At 42.0% G+C, this 21861-nt stretch overlaps 1 protein-coding gene across 1 annotated transcript in view; it reads left to right on the forward strand.

The window, feature by feature from the left end:
• The window catches only part of CACNA1I (calcium voltage-gated channel subunit alpha1 I), a 495446-nt gene that overhangs the window by 318703 nt on the left and 154882 nt on the right, over nt 1–21861 (forward strand). The window contains exons 6-10 of the mRNA XM_069968882.1: nt 5077–5236; nt 9017–9332; nt 9444–9536; nt 17316–17622; nt 20882–21267. Of these exons, the coding sequence (XP_069824983.1) occupies nt 5077–5236; nt 9017–9332; nt 9444–9536; nt 17316–17622; nt 20882–21267 (1262 nt within the window). The remainder of the gene's footprint in view (nt 1–5076; nt 5237–9016; nt 9333–9443; nt 9537–17315; nt 17623–20881; nt 21268–21861) is intronic.

Genomic DNA, 21861 nt, shown 5'->3' on the forward strand with positions numbered 1-21861 from the left:
GTCCTCTCCAGTATCTCCAAAGATGTGTTAATGCTCATCAGGATAACTGGCACAACATGTTGTCTTCGAATTTTCTCACAACAAACAAATCACTGAGTCATCCGGTATATCTCCATATACAACAGTCTACGATCAAATCCGGAATATTTCTCTTCTGATCTTGGCATGGTCTCACATACCTACTGTTTTGGATGTTTGTCAAGATATTCAGGACATCTGGATGGAAGATCACATGACTATGGAAGCTGCTGCTCCCAAGGCCAAGAGGGTGGATGATAAGCACGGACATCATTGTCCCAAATTTGTGCAGAGGAATAAAGTCTGGCTATCCATGCAGAATATCTGACATACCTATACGTTAGAAGATCCAGGTATCTCCTGCCATAAATCATATGGTCCTTACAAAATTTCAAACAGCCTCTCATGCCTACTGGAGTCTCTGTGTAAATTAGGGATTACTGTAGCTCATACTGTAGTTTCCCATTCCAATGCTCAGTCAAGCTGGTGGCCATGGCTTCAGTAGTTGGATGTCCTGACCTTCCGTAAAGCTATTGCTGTCAGCCATGACTCTTTGTTTCGTGACCACTGCTCCCTCTCTGGCCTTCTGCCCAAATTGCTGAGGATATTTTTGATGATTTTATTCCTGACTATATTTTTGGTTTATCCTCTTGCCTACCATAATCTCTTTTCATGGAGATGACCTCTGGCTCCGTTTCTGGTCACTTATTGCTTCCTCCACCTTTCCGTGACTATTCTGGGGACCAACTAAATTATGGTTTCAGGAATCCATTCTCTAGAATGTGACAGCAATGTTTAAATTACCACAAGAAATAATTTCTAGATCCTCATAGAAATAAATCATAGTCACATAAAATTAGGAAAAGAACAAACACTTGTAACCATAATTATAGATCGTTCCGCTTAATCTTTCTCATTACTTTTTTCTGTTTTCTTAATACAGCATAAACACTTATTTCCCAACCTTTAAAGAACATAATGTAATCTACATAAACCCTAATTAAAGAAAATCTGACTAATTAAAAGGGTAGTTCCATCTTTGATATCTCATAAAGATGTGCCGTCAGACCTACTGATCACAAAGAAGAAAGGCTAGATATCCCTTTAGCTTATTCTCTGTACAGATCTTGGTAACCCGCTGTGCATGGAACTATGCTATAGCTCTATTAACTTAAATAACGCAACACTTTTTTTTTCTTTATCCTTTGGATCAGTGAAGTTCTGATATAAGTCATATCCTTTTTGCTTAGTAGAAGATTTTTTGTCTTCTTTCCAGTCTGACACAGTGCTCTCTGCTGCCACCTCTGTCCATGTCAGGAACTGTCCAGAGTAGGAAAGGTTTTCTATGGTGATTTGCTATTGTTCTTGAAAGTTCCTGACACGGACACAGGTGGCAGCAGAGAGCACCGTGTCAGACTGGAAATAATATACCACCTCCTGCAGAGCATACAGTAGCTGATAAGTACTGGAAAACTGGAGATTTTTTAATAGAAGTCATTTGCAAATCTGTATAACTTTCTGACACCAGTTAATTTAAGAACATTTTTGTTTCCTATGGAGTATCCCTTTTTTTCCAATTTTTTGACCAGCCGCAGAGCTCTCTTAATATGCTTCCTCTCAGTGTTCAACTTTTGCTGTGTACACCGCCACAGCCAGAGGCAGACAGCACAGGTTTTCTGGCTTTTTCTCACATCCAGGGGCCTGCTTGTAAGGCTGGGGACAGAATAACGTTTTTGCAATCCATTTTTACAATCCGTTTTTTCCAAAAAAAGGGATGAAAAACTGATGAAAAAAACAGATGCAACTGTGTGTATGCATTTTAATCAGTTTTTCCATTGACTTCCATTATAAAAAAAAAAAAACGGATCAAAAAGGATCCGTTTGTTTTTTTACGGACACAAAACGTGGTTGACCTCATTTCTGTGTCCGTCAAAAAAATTGATCCTTTTGATCCTTTTTTTTTTTTTTATGGAAGTCAATGGAAAAACAAATCAACACGGATGCACACACAAATGCATACGTTTTTTCCATTCATTTTTTTTTTTTTTTAAATGGATGAAAGAAACGGATTGCAAAAGCCCAGCCTAAGGCTACGTTCACATTAGCATTCGTCCTTCCGTCCACCATTCCGTCATCCTTTTCCGTTTTAGAGAAAGCAAAACGGAAATTGTCAGATCCGTTATAATCCCCATAGGTTTCAATGATATATTATTGTGCTCCGTTTGACCAAATAGTGCTCCGTTAGCATGCAATCCGTTCAAGTTCCGTTTTTCTGAACAAACGAAAAAATTGTGTTTGCAGTATTTTTTCCCGTTTTCAAAAACGGAACTTAAACCGATCGATGAAATCTGTTTTTTTCTTTTATAATGATTCCAAAGAACATAGAATAAAGAATCAATGAGAACTTCAAAGCAGATTAGAAAAAAAGAAATAGTATTAAAAAGGTGATATATTCCTTTTAAGCATTTCTAGTTTTTAGCTTTGTTCGTTTCCCTATATTCTCTGAAGAACTATCTTCTTAATAATAAGGATCCATACTGCATATATTAGCTCCACAGCTTCTTATATATGACAGGAGTAGATAGATTGTAGTACTTTGTTTCAGCAATAAATGTTATTCTTTGTATATGAAAGGTTTTACATTTTCCAATAAACTTTTTGAATCAATTCCCGGCGGTTTTTAAGATTTCCTCTTGCTGTTATTCAGTAGTTTACATTGGGAAGTTTAAGAGGTCCCACAATGGATTATACAAAGCAGTTTTTATTTAGGTCCATCACATGGTCAGGAAAAAATGTTATACCCTGAAAAAAACAATTTAAGTTCATATTTTAAAGGGTTTTTTTCTTGTCTGGATAAGATAGCTTCCATATTGTCTGTCTGTAGCTACTGGTGGTCATGGTCAGGAAACCAAACCAGGCAAGTCTTACACAATTCGGATATTTCCCATTGACGTTACTGGGAGGTGTGCACAAAGGTGTATCCCTAGGAGCTACACTAACCTAACTCTGGAAATTGCATACATAGCAGAGCTTGACGGGCTATGCCATTTATACAACTCATTGAAAGTGATATTGTCCCCCCCTTTACATATAAGGAGTTCTCTGAACCATATTAAAGCTTATATTGTGGACATTTCATATCTTACTGTATAAAGGACTTCTTGGTGGTCTTTCCCCTCAAAAATGCATGTTAAAGGGAACCTGTCACCCCCCTTGCCGGGGTGACAGGCTCCCAACCTCCCGTTAGAGCCCCCTATACTCACCTAATCCCGCCGGGTCCCGCTTCTGGATCCGGTTGGGTCATGGAGATCTCAGCCGCTGCAGCCCGGCGCGCGTGCTGAGAGATGAGTCCAACGGGTGACAGGTTCCCTTTAACATTGGTTAACAGTGCCATAGGGGCAAGGCTCAACGGTTGTGGAACCCCATCTCTCTACAAACATTAGCACTGTAGGCCCCGCCCCCTCTGTGACATCATCACAATCTAAGCCCACCCCTCCACAGCCATTGGAATGGACTGAGAGGGGCCTCTAGGTCGGCCCATTACAATGGTTGTGAAAGGAGCCCGGGCCTAGCCATCAATGATGTCACAGAGGTGCTGGGCCTACTTCGTCGATGTGGGCAGAGATATGGGGTTCCATGGCCGTTAAGCCCTGCCCCTTTGGCACCGACAATAACATGCATTCTTGAGGGGAGAGACCACCAAGAAATCCTTTATACAATAGCATGAAATGTCCACAATATAAGCTTAAGAATGGTGCCGAGAACTACTTATATAGAAGGGGGGGGGGACAATTTCACTTTAAAGCAAGGAAGCTGACACAGTAATACCCAATGGAAATTATATTTGTCCAAATATCACTTTACAAATGACATTTTTCTGATCGCTTTGGTTGAATTTACATTTAGAAGTCTCTGCTCCTGTACATACTGAACTTCAAGTTATACATTGTATGCCTCACTATTAGAGATGAGCGCATGAACTCAAGCATGCTTAAGTCTGATCATTCAGCATATGATTACCGGGGGCAGAAGTTGTTGGATGCAGCCCTAGAAAGTGCTGGAAAACATAGATACGACCACTAGTATTCAAATACTGAAGGATTGGCTTGAGCTTTCTCGAGGTGTACTCATCAACACCTAACTGTTCTGCACTTTAGTCCGCCTGATGCTCCGAACTGATATTTTCCTCACATAATCACATCAGCGCTTACTGATGACATCACAAGACCACATCAGTGGCCACTAACATGGTTACTTTCTCACTCCCGAGAAAAATGCTGGTCCAGGTCTTCTGACCAACCAGAGCATGGAGATGAGCAAATATAGTGCCAAGGTCAGAAGATCTTGCTTCTATACAATGGTCTCTACATCATTGGTTGTGCTCACCATTGGGTGGGACGTTCTGGACGTGGTCCAATGAGTACATTGCTGAATCTGAAGTGGTTCTTATATCCAAAGAAAACCAAATGACCAATGTGCAATGGTGCATCCCAAAACTTAATTTCGAGAGGGTCTCTTATCTCTACCCCTTAATGTTTATAAGACAGGTATAGCTTCTCCATGACTAAACTAACATATAGATCATTAAAAAAAAATAATAATAATAATTAAAGGATAGCTTTTCCTTATATCTTCATCAACAATGTCCAGCAGACCCTTCACCATAGAAGAGGTCAGATCGATGCATGTACAACGATAATCGATCACATTAAGGTCAGACCGCAGCATGTTATCGTGTTACCAATGTACCCATCTGTGTGTTGTGATTCAGCCATTGCTTTTCATGTGCTCCGTTACTGTCACGTTGGATGCATGGGTTGGAACATGTGACTGGTGGGATGAAAATGTTGATTATGGGAGGATCTGCTTTTGTGTCTATCTTCTGGAGTTAACCTTTTACCCAAGGGACCTAAACTCCTCATTATCCATGACCATGATTTCCCTCCTTACCATCCTTTCCCCATGTTGTCCTTGTTTTGGTCGTTTTCATACTATATTTACATATTCCTACAGTATTTTTCTTCCATTTCTGCTGTTTTTCCTTATACTTCTTTGCAGGCATGAGGATCCTGGTAAACTTGCTGCTGGATACGTTGCCTATGCTGGGGAATGTCCTTCTTCTGTGTTTTTTTGTCTTCTTCATATTTGGAATCATTGGGGTACAGCTTTGGGCAGGACTTCTTCGAAATCGATGCTTCTTAGAGGAGAATTTTACTATGTAAGTCCACATGGAGCTTTTATGGATTCTCCGTCATGAAATGTTTTTGTTTGGATTTCTGAGTTAAATGCAATGTATTTCTTCATTGTCTTTGAAGCATAGGTTTTGTCTTGAATCGATCTTTGCTTCATTTTACAGGAAGAATGCCTAAAAAAGGGTCGGTCGAAGGCAGGGGGGTGCAGGAAAATTATAAATAAAGTATTCTTACCTGTCCCCATGCTCTATAGCGCACATTGACAGCTGCCGGCCTCCTTCAGCTCTTTCAGCTGCAACGTCACGCACCAAGGGGATCAATTGCCTGCTCAGCCAATCACTGAGTAATTGCCCGCTCAACCAGTCAGTAACTGGGACTGTGTCTTGCCCCAGTCACTGACTGGCTGAGCGGGCAATTGCTCACCTAGGCCATGATGTTGCAGCTGGAAGAGCCAGGACGTATCAGGATTTCAGATTAAATTTCACCTGGCGACTGGCCGCGGTACCTGGGAATTACCTTTGGTAATTTTTTTCCTGCACCCCCTACCTTCCTCCTTTTTTAAAATTTCACAGTACTTCTTACAGTATCTAAACATTGCCTTAGACTGTCCAGAATAAGTTTACACCAACTATTAGCTGCCTTAAACTGGGTCAGAAGTCACTTAATCCTTTACTGGAGTCACGACACTTTGTCAAAAGCATCAGAAAAAAAATTAAGAACAGAAAATTGGGCTACGCAATTTTCCAGAATAAAAAACACTCTTGTCAGTGTCTCTGGGGGAAACAATGGATTGAAGGATAATAAAGTTTTAAAAGGTGTATATCTATAATAAGGGCGGACACCAGGAATAATATAGAAGGCTCAACCTTTATGGCCCAATGCAGAACAATTCCCAACATGTTTCGCCTCCCATTTATGGTGCCAGAAAATTCTGCATTTTTAATATGATGGGTTCCCTGGGGGTTTCCAGGACTTGCAAACTGAAAGAAAATTTGTTCTGCAAACTAGGTTTTAGAAATCCCATCACAGCTGATAAGTACTGGAAGACTTGGGGGGGGGGGGGGGGGGTTAATAGTAAAAGTAAATTACAAATCTCTTGCAATTTCTGGCACCAATTGATTTAAAAGGTTTTTATTTATTATTTTATTTTGCTGAACTACCCCTTAAATACTCGCCAGCACATACTGTACATAGTACAGAACTGTCTATGCATTGCTGATCATGCATATATAGGATGTTATTTCTGGGGAAAAATTAGGGCCATTATCATTAATGGAAGATAACGGTGTCTCTCCATGTCTTCCTATCAACTGTGCGGCACAGATAGCTGATTGTAAAGGCTATTAAAAAATCAGTGTGCATTATCTGAGCTCAGGAATAGATGTAATAAGTGATGGTAACATACAGTCAAGCCTCAACTACTCTGGAGTCAAGTAGTCACATTGTGCATGTTATAGAGACAATAGATGTGGCGGTATAATTGTTGCTTCTGGGGGCATGCCTGGGCTCTGACCAAATATCTGTGTTGATTTGAATCTTTATTCCTGGATTTATGTTAAACAGCACAATTTTAAGAGTTAACCCTTTCAGGACCAGGCAAAAAATAGCCTTAAAGGAGAAGTCCAGAAACTTTTAAAAAATTGTCAGCTGGCAGGGGTGGAGGCAACATTATAAACAATTAATACTTACCTTTGCCTGTGCTTTTCAGTATTGTCTCACCACTGCGAGACTGCTGCTGGACTCTGCGATCTCCTTCAGCTGCAATGTCACAATCTGGTTGATAGACTTCCTGCTCAGCCAGTCAGTGACTTGGGCGGGACACTGCTGCAGTCACTGACTGGCTGATGGGGCAACCCATCAGCCGTCTTGGGTATTTTTCCCTGAGTCATAATTACATCGGAACTCAGGATAAAATGCCCTCCGACGGGGGGTCCCACAGCCTGCAACATGGTGCTTCACAGGCACGAGGAGAGGTGTGTAGTGATTGTCTATTATGTTGCCCCCGGCCTGTCGGCTGACAAATTTTTAAATCATCTGACTTCTCCTTTAATCCCTTCATGGCCAAGATCATTGGTGCATGGATCACCTTTCTCATGATACTAGCTGTAAGACCACCATATGTTACATAGTTACCACCGATCCTGTCATAATAGGAAAACCTCCTAAGGCTAGGTTCACACACCTCGGATCCGCAGCGGGATCCCTTGCCTGTTATTTTCAGTTAGATTACATACTCGCAGTGGGATTGACATCCCGCTGTGAGTATGTAAGTGACAGCCCCCTTAACCCCCACCGGCCTGAGCATACATCACCTGCTCGAAGCTCCGTCTTGCTTCAGGGATTCCCGTCTGGATGTCCTGCTTAGCCAATCAGTGGGCTGCACCGCCACAGCACACTGATAGTCTGAGCAGAACGTCAAGATGCCGGGAGCGCCTGAAGCAAGCCGGAATATGGAGTAGGTGATGTATGCTCAGGCCGGCGGTTGTAAAGCGCGCTGTCACTTACATACTCACTGCAGAGACACCATCACATGTCTTGACGTCAGTGAACTAGCCAGACGTTCCTCCAGGAAGTAACAACCAAGCCAAGGAATGTCCCCAATCAAGGAAACCACCCAAACAAGGTATCCATCCACAGACAGCTGTGTCGGGGTATTTGCCCCTCATCAGTGTAGAGTAGGATTCAGGCTAGTGGGAACAATGCCTAGTAAGTGCATGCGAAGGACGCTGGTTGACCTCAAGGAGATCAACCAAAACACCTCAGAGACACCACTACATGTCTCAACGTCAGTGTATTCTAGAAACTTGCCCCCTGGACGCTGGTTGACCTCAGGGAGGCATTACTAGACATTGCTCCCACTAGCAAGAATCCTACTCCACACTGATGAGGGGCAAATACCCTGAAACAGCTGTCTGTGGATGGATACCTTGCTTGGCTGGTTTCCTTGATTGGAGACATTCTTTGGCTTGGTTGTTCCTTCCCTGACGAAGGTCTGGCTAGTTCACTTACGTCGAGACATGTGATGGTGTCTCTGCAGTGTTCTTTTGCATATTTGATTTCCCAAGGGGCAATGTTCTAGAATACACTGACGTTAAGACACGTAATGGTGTCTCTGCAGTGTTTTGGTTGATCTCCCTGAGGTCAACCAGCGTCCTTTTGCATGCACTCACTAGGCATTGCTCCCACTAGCCAGAATCCTACTCCACACTGATGAGGGGCAAATACCCAGAAACAGCTGTCTGTAGATGGATACCTTGCTTGGCTGGTTTCCTTCATTGGAGACATTCCTTGGCTTGGTTGTTACTTCCCGGAGGAAGGTCTGGCTAGTTCACTGATGTCGAGACACGCGATGGTGTCTCTGCAGTGTTCTTTTGCATATTTGATTTACCAGGGGGCAATGTTCTAGAATACACTGATGTTGAGACACTTGATGGTGTCTCTGCGGTGTTCTGGTTGACCCCTCTGAGGTCAACCAGCATCCTTTGACTTACATACTCACAGCGAGATGTCAATTCCACTGTGAGTATGTATTCTCATTGAAAATGACAAAGGGATCCATAGCGGATTTCACTGCAAATTTGCAGCATGAAATCCGTCATAAGTGATAGTGGCCTTATGGAAGAACCACTTTACATCTCTGACCTGTACTCCAATCACAGTGAAACATCCATTGACTATTGCGGTATTGCAGATTAGTGTCTGGTCGTTGTGTTATCTATTTGAACAGTATGTAGACATTTAGGTGTTCTTTACTACACTGATTATTATTTGCTGTATTTTCATTTTTTTCCATTTATGTCTTTCAGACAAGGGGATATCACATTGCCACCATATTACCAGCCCGAAGAAGATGATGAAATGCCATTTATCTGTTCATTATCTGGTGACAATGGAATCATGGGGTGTCATGAGATTCCATCGCTTAGAGATCGGGGACACGAGTGCTGTTTGGATAAAGAGGACTTCTATTACTACAATTCTATCCGACAGGAATTTAACGTCACCGGCATGTGTGTCAACTGGAATCAATACTACAACGTTTGTCGCACCAGCAACACTAACCCACATAAGGGCGCCATTAATTTTGATAACATTGGTTATGCTTGGATTGTCATATTCCAGGTGGAGTTTTGTAATTGACATTTTCAATTTCTATTACTAGGTCATGTGACATTGGTTTAGTCATTGCTGCAAAACACAAGCATGTTCAGATTCCTGTTCTCTGTCTTATAGGTCATTACATTAGAGGGCTGGGTAGAGATCATGTACTACGTCATGGACGCACACTCCTTCTACAACTTTATCTACTTCATTCTCCTAATTATAGTAAGTAATATAGATATGATAAAACTATGCTGGAGGCTTGGTTCACACTGTTACTGTTATATGGCGGCCATCCACTCAATTTCAACATTGTGTGAACAGATCCCTTCTGTGTTTTTAATCCACTCCTGGTTTTGGTTGCAATATGAGGACCACAATACTGACTGAAATATACGTAGTGTGAACCCAGCCGGGGGCTAGGTTCACACTATGTAACTGTGCGGCTGTATTTTTTATGCGGCTGTAAATGTGCGGATGAAACTCCGGCCGTGGGAAAAAATAGACATGCGGCTCAAAACATACGGTCATTTACTTTGAAATCTGGTTGAACTAAAAATAACAAATAAAATCTTAAGAAAGTGATGCAAACACCTCTGGATGCATCTGGGAAAGCAGGGAACACAGTTTACATGAATTGCTATTACCGGGGTTTGCGATCCTCTGCAGTTTTCTGATGTCTCTCATGGTTAATCTATTAAAATAATAAAACACATTTTCGTTGTAATAAAGTCCCTTTCGTTGGTCAATAATTTAATTCTAACGAATCCATCATTTTGCAATTAAATATACTGTTAAAATAAATAGATATATAAATAAATGTATATTTATATATATATTTATTTTTTGACAGTATATTTAATTGTACAATGATGGATTCGTTAGAATTAAATTATTGACCAAAGCAACTGAATTTATTTCAACGAAATTGTGTTTTATTAATTAAATATTAATAAGTACAGGAAGCTCCATAAGCCGTTAATTCATATTCCCGGTAATAGAGCATTCTGTACTAATCATCACTTTACTTTAATCAAAACATCAAATGTTTCTTCTAATTATGTTATCACAATAGCATTATTAGAAGAAACATTTAGAATTATATGTGCGCTCAGCTGATTGGCTGATCGGCTCAGCGCACATATAATGAGCCGGTCCGCAGCACAGTGACTTCATTGTGCTGCGGACCAGCGAAGAGGCAACATCGGGGTGAGTATAGAGCTCTCCCCACCCCCTCCCCAGCACTGCACCCCTCCCAGCAAGGAAGGGGGGGTCAGTTAACCCCTTCCTTGCTGGGATGGGTGCAGTCTGACATCAGTCTGGCCCCCAAGGGATTAAGGGGGATGCAATACATCCTCCCTTAACCCCTTGGGGGCCAGACTGTAAGCAGCGATCTGTAAAGATGCTGCATACTGTAAGGAGCACAACACCGCTCACAATGATGGGTGATGTGCTCCTGTTTGTGTGTTTTTTGTGTGTTTCTCCCTTTTTGTTTTTCAGATATCGGTATCCTGGGGATTACGTCGGATTCCGTGGACTACGTCGATGACCAGCGTTTTTTTTTATGTTTTTTTTTTAATAAAATGGTCAATGAGGGGTGTGGGGGTGTTTTTATTTGAATACAATTTTTTTTTTACTTGTGTCTTGTCTTTATTTCTTTACTTTATAGACTTAGTAGTGGAAGCCGTCTAATAGACGGAATCCATTACTAAGTCGGGGCCTAGTGTTAGCCGGTATAAAATGGCTAACACTAACCCCCTATTATTACCCCAGTACCCAATGCCACCAGGGGTACTGGGAAGAGCCGGGTGCCAGTGGTCCCGGAGCGTCAAAATTATTTAAAAAAAAAAACGCATAGGGTCCCCCCTAATTTTATAACCAGCCGGGTTAAAAACCAAACGACAGCAGCCTGGTAACACCAGGGTTGGAAGAGCCATTGTTTTAGGCCCTCCCCAGCCTAAATCTTACCAGCCTGCTGCCGCCCGGTCCAGAAGCGCCAATTTTGACGCTCCGGGACCACTGGCGCCCTGGTGGCATTGGGTACTGGGGTAATAATAGGGGGTTAGTGTTAGCCATTTTATACCGGCTAACACTAGGCCCCAACTTAGTAATGGATTCCGTCTATTAGACGGCTTCCACTACTAAGTCTATAAAGTAAAGAAATAAAGACAAGACACAAGTAAAAAAAAAAATTTATTCAAATAAAAACACCCCCACACCCCTCATTGACCATTTTATTAAAAAAAAAAAACATTAAAAAAACGCTGGTCATCGACGTAGTCCACGGAATCCGACGTAATCCCCAGGATACCGATATCTGAAAAACAAAAAGGGAGAAACACACAAAAAACACACAAACAGGAGCACAACACCCATCATTGTGAGCGGTGTTGTGCTCCTTACAGTATGCAGCATCTTTACAGATCGCTGCTTACAGTCTGGCCCCCAAGGGGTTAAGGGAGGATGTATTGCATCCCCCTTAACCCCTTGGGGGCCAGACTGATGTCAGACTGCACCCATCCCAGCAATGAAGGGGTTAACTGACCCCCCCTTCCTTGCTGGGAGGGGTGCAGTGCTGGGGAGGGGGTAGGGAGAGCTCTATACTCACCCCGATGTGTCCTCTTCGCTGGTCCGCAGCACAATGAAGTCACTGTACTGCGGACCGGCTCATTATATGTGCGCTGAGCTGATCAGCCAATCAGCTGAGCGCACATATAATTCTAAATGTTTCTTCTAATAATGCTATTGTGATAACATAATTAGAAGAAACATTTGATGTTTTCATTAAAGTAAAGTGATAATTAGTACAGAAAGCTCTATTGCCGGCAATATGAATTAACGGCTTATGGAGCTTCCTGTACTAATTAATATTTAATTAATAAAACACAATTTCGTTGAAATAAATTCAGTTTCGTTGGTCAATAATTTAATTCTAACGAATCCATCATTGTGCAATTAAATATACTGTCAAAAAATAAATATATATATAAATATACATTTATTTATATATATATTTATTTTAACAGTATATTTAATTGCAAAATGATGGATTCGTTAGAATTAAATTATTGATTAACGAAAGGGACTTTATTACAAAGAGAATGTGTTTTATTAATTTTATATATTAACTATTAGAGGCATCGGCATTCGGCATCATTGCCGGCTATTTTTGAAGTACTCCGTACGGACCGCCTGTCAATCCTCGGCCGCATCTCCAGCCGCAAACAATGGTCTTGTTAATTTTTTACGGGTCCGTTTACGATAGGGCCGTAGATTCATACATAGTGTGCACTGTGCAGCCGTATATCCTATACTTTTCAGCGTACGCATGAACCACCAAAAATACCGCCGCACAATTACAGCCGCAAATACAGCCGCACAGTTACATAGTCTGAACCTGGCCTTAAACTGTAAAAATGGGCAACAAAATTTCAAAATAATAAAATATATCAACAAGTGTAAATTAGACTTTGGGAAGAGTTGATTTTCTCCCCAAGGCAAAATTGGAACCGCTGTCATATTGTTTTTTGGGACTTTCTACTGTTGACTAAGATTGGCTTACCATATGTACTTCTATACACCTTATTATTATACTTAATGACTGTTCACTGAAAGGGAGAAGTGAGGCCATCATATCAGAATGGTGAGACCCCTTTAAAGTGAATGTACCACTTCCCTTAATAATTTTTAAATGACCTAGTCGTGCCGGTGCGTAAATCCTGCTGGCGCCATCCATTTTTCAAACCGCTGCCGGTTTCCGCCATCTGTACCAATTTCTCTATATACAAATAGGGTTGCTTGGTGCACTGGAGTTGAGTCCAGTGCCCCATTGTACTGATATCTCCTCCCCTAGGTGACACCCTAAGGCAGAGCCAGACTTGATTCTGCCCATGTGACTCCCACCCAGGGGAAGAGATATCAGTGCACTGGGGGAGCTGGGCTCAACTTCAGTGCACCAAGCAACCCTATTTGCATTTAGAGAAATTGGCACAGATGGCGTAAACTGGCAGCATTTTGAAAAATGGACGATGCTACCTGAATATTTTTTTAATATGGTAAAAGTGGTATATTTTTTAGTTACTGTGATAATATTAGACAGAGCATCAAAATTTTCAGATGAGTTGAAAGTTATCTTTTTCGAAAGAATGTTATATTTATAGAAGGAAATTGCCACCCATCTCCAGTTGTATTTGGTCTCTTGAGTTTTGAAGTTGCAATGGCCTTGTGTCTACTCTCCATTAGATCCAACAGTTCCCAATGGGCCTGAGAATCTTCCCTGAGTTTCTTGGTGTGAGTTATAAAGAAGTCCATTGTAAGTGTATGAGGCTTGTATTGTACAGCAAGATGGAGATTGCAGGAAGCCAGGGGGAGAAATCCTCAACTGTGCCCTTCTACCAGCTGTATCTTGTAGAATATTTAACTTTTCTTTCTTATGCCAATTTTTTTCTTCTTTTAAAGACAGGGAATATTTAATCCAGTGTTATCTACAGCCAGAATTTTAGTCAAAGCCACCTGCAGATGTATTTGGTGTAGAGATGAGCGAACAGTAAGTGAAAGGTTGATCAGAACCCGAACTCCCAGTGTCTGGAGAAGATGGATGCCGCCTTAGAGCTGCCTGGAAAACATGGATACAGTCATAGGCTGTATCCATGTTTTCCAGATAGCCTTAGGACTGCATCCAACTTCTCCAGCCACTGGGAGTCAAATGCTGAACATCCACAAAGGAGCGAACTCAAATTTACTGGTTTGGTCCCTTGGGTTGCAATGTTACAGTCACTACTGGGTAGATAAGCCTGAAACGTATTTATCTAAACAGTGACCCATTTCAAAGAAAGTGGGAGACACCTGACTTCTGGGGTACATATGGTCCACATGCTCTTCAGTGTTTTACTGGAGCGTGCAATTTGATATTGAACTCAACGTAAATTGGAACAACATATAAGAAGCAAACATATGGCACTGCCTAGTCCCAATCATGGTAAATTGGGTAGACGCAATGACACATTTTTGCCAGAAATGGAAACTTCCACGTACTTGTACATATGAAGTAAAGCCCCTGCAGAAACAATGTATTTATGATCACTGTTTTGTCAATGCTGTTAAGCAAAGTTCCTGAAACTCAGACAAATTATATCAAATTATAATCTTACTATACCTTGTACTGACTAATAGACGCACAGAGTAAGTATCCCCTAGATGGATCGATGGATGGATGTGCCCTGTGGTGCACACATACCTAGACTTTAAGTGTTGTAGACACGGCATGCCTCCGCTAGAGACTGGACTCGGAGTAGCTACATATGCCGTAAATAGCAGTCAGCAACCATGCTATAATATCCAGCTGAGGAAATGAAATCTCTCCAAATTCACCCAAAAGCCTGTAAATGTTGTTTACTGATTCACATAAAAGATGCTTTCAAATGCTACATTGTAAAACAAAAGAAATCTAAACATAGCGGTGGGTGTAATTAGGAGCTTTTCCTGACCTACTGTGTCTCCCGCACGCTGTGTGTTTCGGCAGAGGCGAGCATCGCTATCTTGTAACTGTTTTAGTTACCTGCTATTTAGCTTCCTAGCAGTTTGACTCTGCGGAGGCACCAAACAGCCCCTCACTAATGAGACCGGGAGAGGTCAAACAGCTGACACTCAGCAGAATAGCGTGGCGTGTGCTTACATTCTGCAAAACACTGAAATAGAGACATACACTGGGTATATTGTTTTATAACAGAGGGAGACTATAAATACCTGGTACTGTTTAGAGATGCGTTAACCAGTTGTTATGCATTTTTTTTAATGCAGTGGCAGATTAATAATGGTCAAATTTAAAGGAGTTGTTCTAAGAATATAAGTTATCCCCTAGACACAGAATGGGAATAACTAGCTGGCCCCAATAATCATGAGAATGGAGGTAAATTGCCCCCCAATTGAATGGAACAAGGGTGTGCATCTCTCCATCCACTCTCTAAAGAAATTTCTAACCCAGTTTAGAGTTTAGCCATAGGCATAACTATTACTATGACTATAACTAAGGAATATTCAATTCTCTAATACATGGCGCTATTATCCATTCCATTTATGCTGTGGTTTGAGTTTAATTATTAAAGGGGTTGGCCACTTTATAGTAAAATTGCTCAGTGTACAGTATTAGTAATTGTACTCACTGTATATACTGACAGCAGCTCCCTGTGTACCTCATAGAGCTAAAATCAGACTCCCCTCCTCCAGGCCGGGCTGTCCCACTCTGTGGTGAGTCTGTCCATAAGATGGCCGCAGGGGGGCGGGGCATGGTTACATGCTCCTCCATGTCAGCCACCTTATAGACAGACTCATCACAGAGCAGGGCAGCCCAGTATGGAGGAGGGGAGTCTGATATTAGCTCTATGAAGTACTGTATTTTCCGGCGTATAAGACAACTTTTTAACCCCGAAAAAGCTTGTCACAAGTTGGAGGTCGTCTTATACGCCAGGTATGGTCGCCCCATACGGTGGGGGGGGGGCTCAAAAATGGCTCACATCCCCACCGTATGGGGCGACCATTTAAAAAAAAAAAAAACATATAACTCACCCGGGCCCGTTCCTGGCCTCCATGCGTGTTCTCCTCCGCACCCGTTGCCGGCGCAGCCAGTGTGACTCTCCCCAGCACCTGAGCGTTTATGACATGACAGAGACTTCCGGAGGCTCCTGAAGTACCCGAAGCCTCTGTCACTCTCCCGAGCAGCGGAGCATCTCCGATTAGATGCGCGGCTGCTGGGGAGAGTTTCGGCCATGCCCGGCACAGTCAGTGTACGTCACACTGGCTGCCCAGCAACGGGAGCGGAGGAGAAGACGCGCGGAGGCTGGGCCCGGCTAAGTTAACTGTTTGTTTTTTTCATTAGTTTAGCTGCAGTTAACCCGTGCCTGACCGCAGCAGGGCTATGGTCAGGCAGGGGTTAACATTTTCCGGCGTATAAGGCGAATCCCTGACAATCTGATTAAAAGTCAGGGGTCGTCTTAAACGCCCAGCTGCCTTATACGCCGGAAAATACGGTACACAGGGAGCTGCTGTCAGTAAGCGCAGTGAGCACACTTACTAATACTGTACATTGAACTATTTTACTATAAAGTGGCCAACCCCTTTAAGTAATGGAGCTTATTTGTTAGGCCCGATTGTTATATTTTTCCTATGTGACCTCTGCACCCAATGAGGCTTAAAAATCTCATAGAGAATGAATAGACTGGTAGTTGAGCATGTGCTGTGTCGCTCCATTCACTTGGGGATAATTGACTCTTATTCTCATAATTAGAGGGGGTCTGAATGGTCAGAACCCTCCATAATCAGCTAGTTATCCCCCTAGCACCTACACCAATCAGCTGTCTTCCGGAACCACGATGCAGCCATACACAGTGAAACAGAGTAGAAAGCGGACAGCTCCATACATCCTGTACTGGCCAAGTTGGGTCACTGCAGCTCAGTCACCATCAAAGAAAATAGGAGCTGGGCTGAGCTACTGTAATCCAGAATGACCACCACACAAAGTACAGTACAGGTATATCTATTTCCTGCTCCATATCACTGTGTATGGTGGCACTGCCATATAGGAGTGGATATCAATGTAAATAGAGTATACAGTATACAACCTATTTTGCCTCTATATAAAACTGAAGGTTCATAGGCTTACTATATGAACCCCTTATCTATGAGTGTTATAATATACAGATGTCTGGCAGTAAAATATAGGTTTTACATAGTTATATATCTATAGCAGAGATTATGTTAGCAATATTATGTGGAGTTTCTGCAGGTCATGCATTAAATAGGTTGAAAAATAAAACTTAAAGAGACACAACGACCATTCACTTGACTTTAATATGAAAACACTTGCTTTAAGTACTTTTCTGTAACATTTATCATAGTTTCAGAAGGTAAAGCCATTCATCTCTCCCTTTCCTGGAGTTTCCACCGCAGATTAGAATATGCACTGAGGTTCGGGTAGAATATTGTAATCTTGTTTTTCTCTTTGTGCAGGTTGGATCGTTTTTCATGATCAATTTATGTCTAGTTGTTATAGCCACTCAGTTCTCAGAGACCAAGCAAAGAGAACACCAGCTGATGCAGGAGCAGAGGGCTTTGTACTTATCCTCTAGCACTGTCGCTAGTTACGCCGAGCCTGGGGACTGCTACGAGGAGATCTTTCAATATGTCTGCCACATCCTTCGAAAGGCCAAGCGTCGTACAGTCGGGCTTTACACCAGCCTTCAAAGCCGAAGACAGAGTCGAATTGAGCTCAACAACACTAAGCTGGGTATCAATGGAAAAGAACAGCACCAGTTGTGTAAGAATCTCATGGGAAAAGCATGGATAGATTCTTCCTAGACACTTGAAATTCAGAGTGATGTATAAATCCAAAGAAGCAGATTTAACAAAATTGTCCATACAGTAGAGTTGACGTTGTCATGTGGCACAATCCAACACATTGTTATTTCATTTACAAAAGAAACACTGTAATCACAAATTTAGCTCTACTTCATCTGCTTGTGTCCGAAAACAAACAGAGGGCAACAAATATCCTGGACCGTTCTGTTGTACCAAACCACCAAAAACCCTATGGGTCTACTAATAGCCCAATATGAAGTTGTGGAAATTTGAAAATTCTTGGCACGGGACTCTAGCACACGTCATCCATAAAATTTCCCCAGTGTTGTAGGCTAACTATCATTGTAAAAAATTTCTTGAAGGGCAGAAGAGCTCGGTAGTACATGCTCTGTCCATTATAATGGAACACTACTGGACTACTGGTATACTGAATTGATAAAAGTCCTAAAGGCTTCAAATATAATTCCGTAGACTGCTTTATAGCTGAGCAGAGTGGAGATAAAGAGGTATAGTGTTCTACGGTTCTGCCAAGTCTAGCAATTTGAGGGGTCTCAGCATCTGGACCTCTACCGATTAATGTTGAGCGGAGAGGCCGAACTGTTTGGGTTCTGCAACATTCTCCAAACCTGAACATTTGCCATTTCAATCCCCACGGCTCTAGGGAGCCCTGGAAAACATGTATAGAGCCAATGGTAATAGTGTGTATCCAGGTTTTCCAGGACTTCCCACAGCTGTAACCACTTTTTGCAGTCGTTGGGAATCAAATGGCGAGTATTAGGGTTCTGAGAACATTGCCAAACCAGAACAGTTCGGCCTCTCTGCTCAACACTACTACCAATACAAACTTCTGACAGGCTGCTATGACATGGGAGAAGTTTCTTACAATGATACACTTTAAAGACTAGTCAAAGAATTGGATTTATTACTAGCAATTCTCTCTTGAGTAGCATCTAGCTATATTACCTTCTACATGTACAATGTAGGGTTGACTGCAATAAAGGGATACCCCAGCAATAAAAATTTATTCACAGGGTAAGGGAAAAGTGTCCGACAGTAGAGAGATCTGACATCTGGGAGCTCCCTGATAATGAGAACAAAATCTTGACTTTCCCCACTGAATGGAGCCATTGGTCAGCACACAATTTATTCTCTATGAAGCCACCAGCGATAGCCGAGCCCAATGTCTCCGCAGCTCCAGAATGAGTGGAGTGGCTGAGTTTAATCTAACTCAGACCCTCCAGCTGTTACAAAACTACAATTCCCATCATGCAAAAGCTTTGGCTGTTCAGGCATGATGGGAATTGTAGTTTTGCAACAGCTGGAGGTCCTGAGTTGACACCCCAAGGGCAAGGGCCCCAAACATTTCAATGGGAATCTTAAAGATTCTCAAATTAAAAAAAAATGATGAGAGGTTCCTGTACCAGCTCCTTCTGCCTACTTATACTTATTCAGCCTAGACTAAGAGGTTCTCCTCCACCACAGTTGCTATAAAAGAGGGCTATATAAGAAGTATTAAAGTTGTCATTGCATGCTTATATGTTAAAATGAAATATTAGAACAAGGCTCCTAAGCACCGACAGAGGTTTATAAAACTGTTCAGTCATATAAAGAAGCCACTTAATGTGATATTTCACTACAAAGGATGAAGTGTAATGGGCTCTCCCTTGTCTAGTTCAATGTTATCATCTGTTAATGATAATCAGAACATTAGGAGCTAAAATATGATAAACATGCAACTACGTCAAACTTCCATGACAGCCGGGGCAGCATCAAAAGGGAAAAGTTCAGTAAGAAGCACTTTAATTCTGTGGTGGGTTACAATACTGCGAGATACTTTGCATTCAATTACAGACTATCGTTTTATTATATAATATTATCATATGTCTCCCAGCATTGCATTTAGATGTATTTTACATTAACATTATTGCAAATACAAAGTTTAAATATGCTGTCAAATAGTTAAGAAAATCTTATGCGGTGCTTACAGTCCTAGTAATGCCACAATAGCTGTCTGCAGTGCTTGTCTCTGTTCGTAGTAAAAACTATAGGCATCTTGAGTTTTTATTTTATTTTTTTTCCTATCACCTTTCGTGACCTGCCTACTTTAGTAAATTCATGCATTTCCCTTTGAAATAACAATTCTAAAACATCTTTACTTCTAGCTTAGTGTTGTAATACTCATCTGTTATTTCTCATCGAATATAGTGTTGCAATTTGGCCCTATTAAAGCCGGATTGTAATACCACACACAACCTGGGGAAAGGGGTGGTGCTGTTTTTGCAAGAAAGTAGCTGTGCTTTTCATAACCCTGGATAACCCCTTTAAGCATGTTCTCTACCGTATATTTTGGAGTGAGTCATCTGCAAAATCATGTTGGAATCTATTTTATCACCAGTTAAGGCCATGTTCACTTATGGCAAGAAAACATGGCTGTGTCAAACAAAGGCCATTGTCTCACATGTTCACCTGGCCGATGCTGCAGTATCGGCCGGATGAAGATCATTTGATTTCGGCACATTCGGGGGTGTCCGCACTCCAATTAGCCATAGACCACAGAGTAACGTACAACCGGGTGCAGAGAACACCAGCCACAGGGTACACAGCATGTATACACTACACCCATTGTTCCACACACACTAATGTGATTCCACACTGTCAATAAACAGCAGACGTTGTTGCAATCTGCGGTTGTTTATTGTAAAAATAACATGTGTGAATGTGGCCTAAAGGTGTACATATATTGATGTTATTGGTGAATAACATAAAGCCACAAAGCCACTTGTTATTTCCAGCAAAAAGGTACTCCATAATGTATACCTTCCTCCCTCTCTGTAAATATTCCCCCATACTGTATACATCCCCCACTGCACGTAGTCCCCATACGTTATACTTTTTACCTCCCTCTGTAGTTGCCCCATGTACCCTACGTCCCCCACATAATATATGTCCCCGACTGTGCATCTTCTTACTCCTCCTGCCTCCCCTGCAGCTTCTGTTGAGGATTTGGGGGCACAGCATAACAAGTCTGGCACTGATTGGCTTATGCTCAGCCACCCAGTGTCAAGGAACTGGTCAGCTGACTATAACTAGGGCATATTTTTGGAGTAGGGATTATATTTCAAGCCTACTTCAAAAGCCAGCAAACAAATGCTAGGTCTTATTTTCGGTAGTAAGAGTCTAAATGTCAAAATAACTATAATTTTTTTCCCTTTTCTTAGGGGTGTGTCAGAAGCACAACCAATTGGATTACACCCCTCATGCGATTGTACAGCCCATTGCCATGACGTTAACATCTGACCTTTCGAACTGTCCTCAATGTACCAAAGGTAAATGGGAAGATGGGCGGAAACTATCAGTGCCCGACAGCAACAAGTCCAGCCAAGAAGGGACACAGGGACCGGGCAGTGAGAAGGAGAGTGGCGGCAGCATGACCGAGCTCGACAAAGAGGCAGAGGAGGATGGCGACGAAGGCTTTTGTGAAAGACTCTGTGTAGAGATCCGGGTGAAACTAAGAGGCATAGTGGACAGCAAATACTTTAACCGCGGGATCATGATAGCTATTCTTGTCAACACCATCAGTATGGGCATTGAGCACCACGAACAGGTGAGTCACAGTCATTTGGCTGCACGTTTGCTTTAGTAAAGTTAATTGCCATTTAATTGTGTTGCACAGAGCTGGGGATGTAGATGCTAACGTGAAGGAAAAAAAACATGTCATCGGCTTTACAAGCCACGGATGGGGCCAGATTAAAGGTCTTTAATAAGAGACAAAGCAGTTGAGTGTTTCTTCCGTCTGACTCCTGATGGGCCGCCTAGACAGATGCCTGAGCTGGTAATTTTAATCTGTCTTGTCTACAACACGGCGCTCGACGGCTTTTCAAATGATTGTCGAGGAAGCCGCAGTTCTCTAGGTTTTGCTGGACTATTGCTAATACCATTCAGAAAGCTGCGGGATTCCTTTACAAAGTTTTTGAGAAGCAAGACAAAGGCACACAATGTCTTTCACTGAAAAAGATTGCTTTTTTTCCTTGTAAAAATGCGAAGTAAAAAAAAACTATGTGTAACCAATACATTTAGTTTGTACAGTAGATCATCACTGTATAAGTCGCCATTTGTTGATAGGAAGACGATGACCTACGCATATGATATGATTTCTTTTGTGGTTTACTTGCTTTATTACCTTACTGACAGAATACAG

This window comes from Dendropsophus ebraccatus, chromosome 4 (assembly GCF_027789765.1).
Source record: "Dendropsophus ebraccatus isolate aDenEbr1 chromosome 4, aDenEbr1.pat, whole genome shotgun sequence".
Taxonomy (NCBI): Eukaryota; Metazoa; Chordata; class Amphibia; order Anura; family Hylidae; genus Dendropsophus; species Dendropsophus ebraccatus.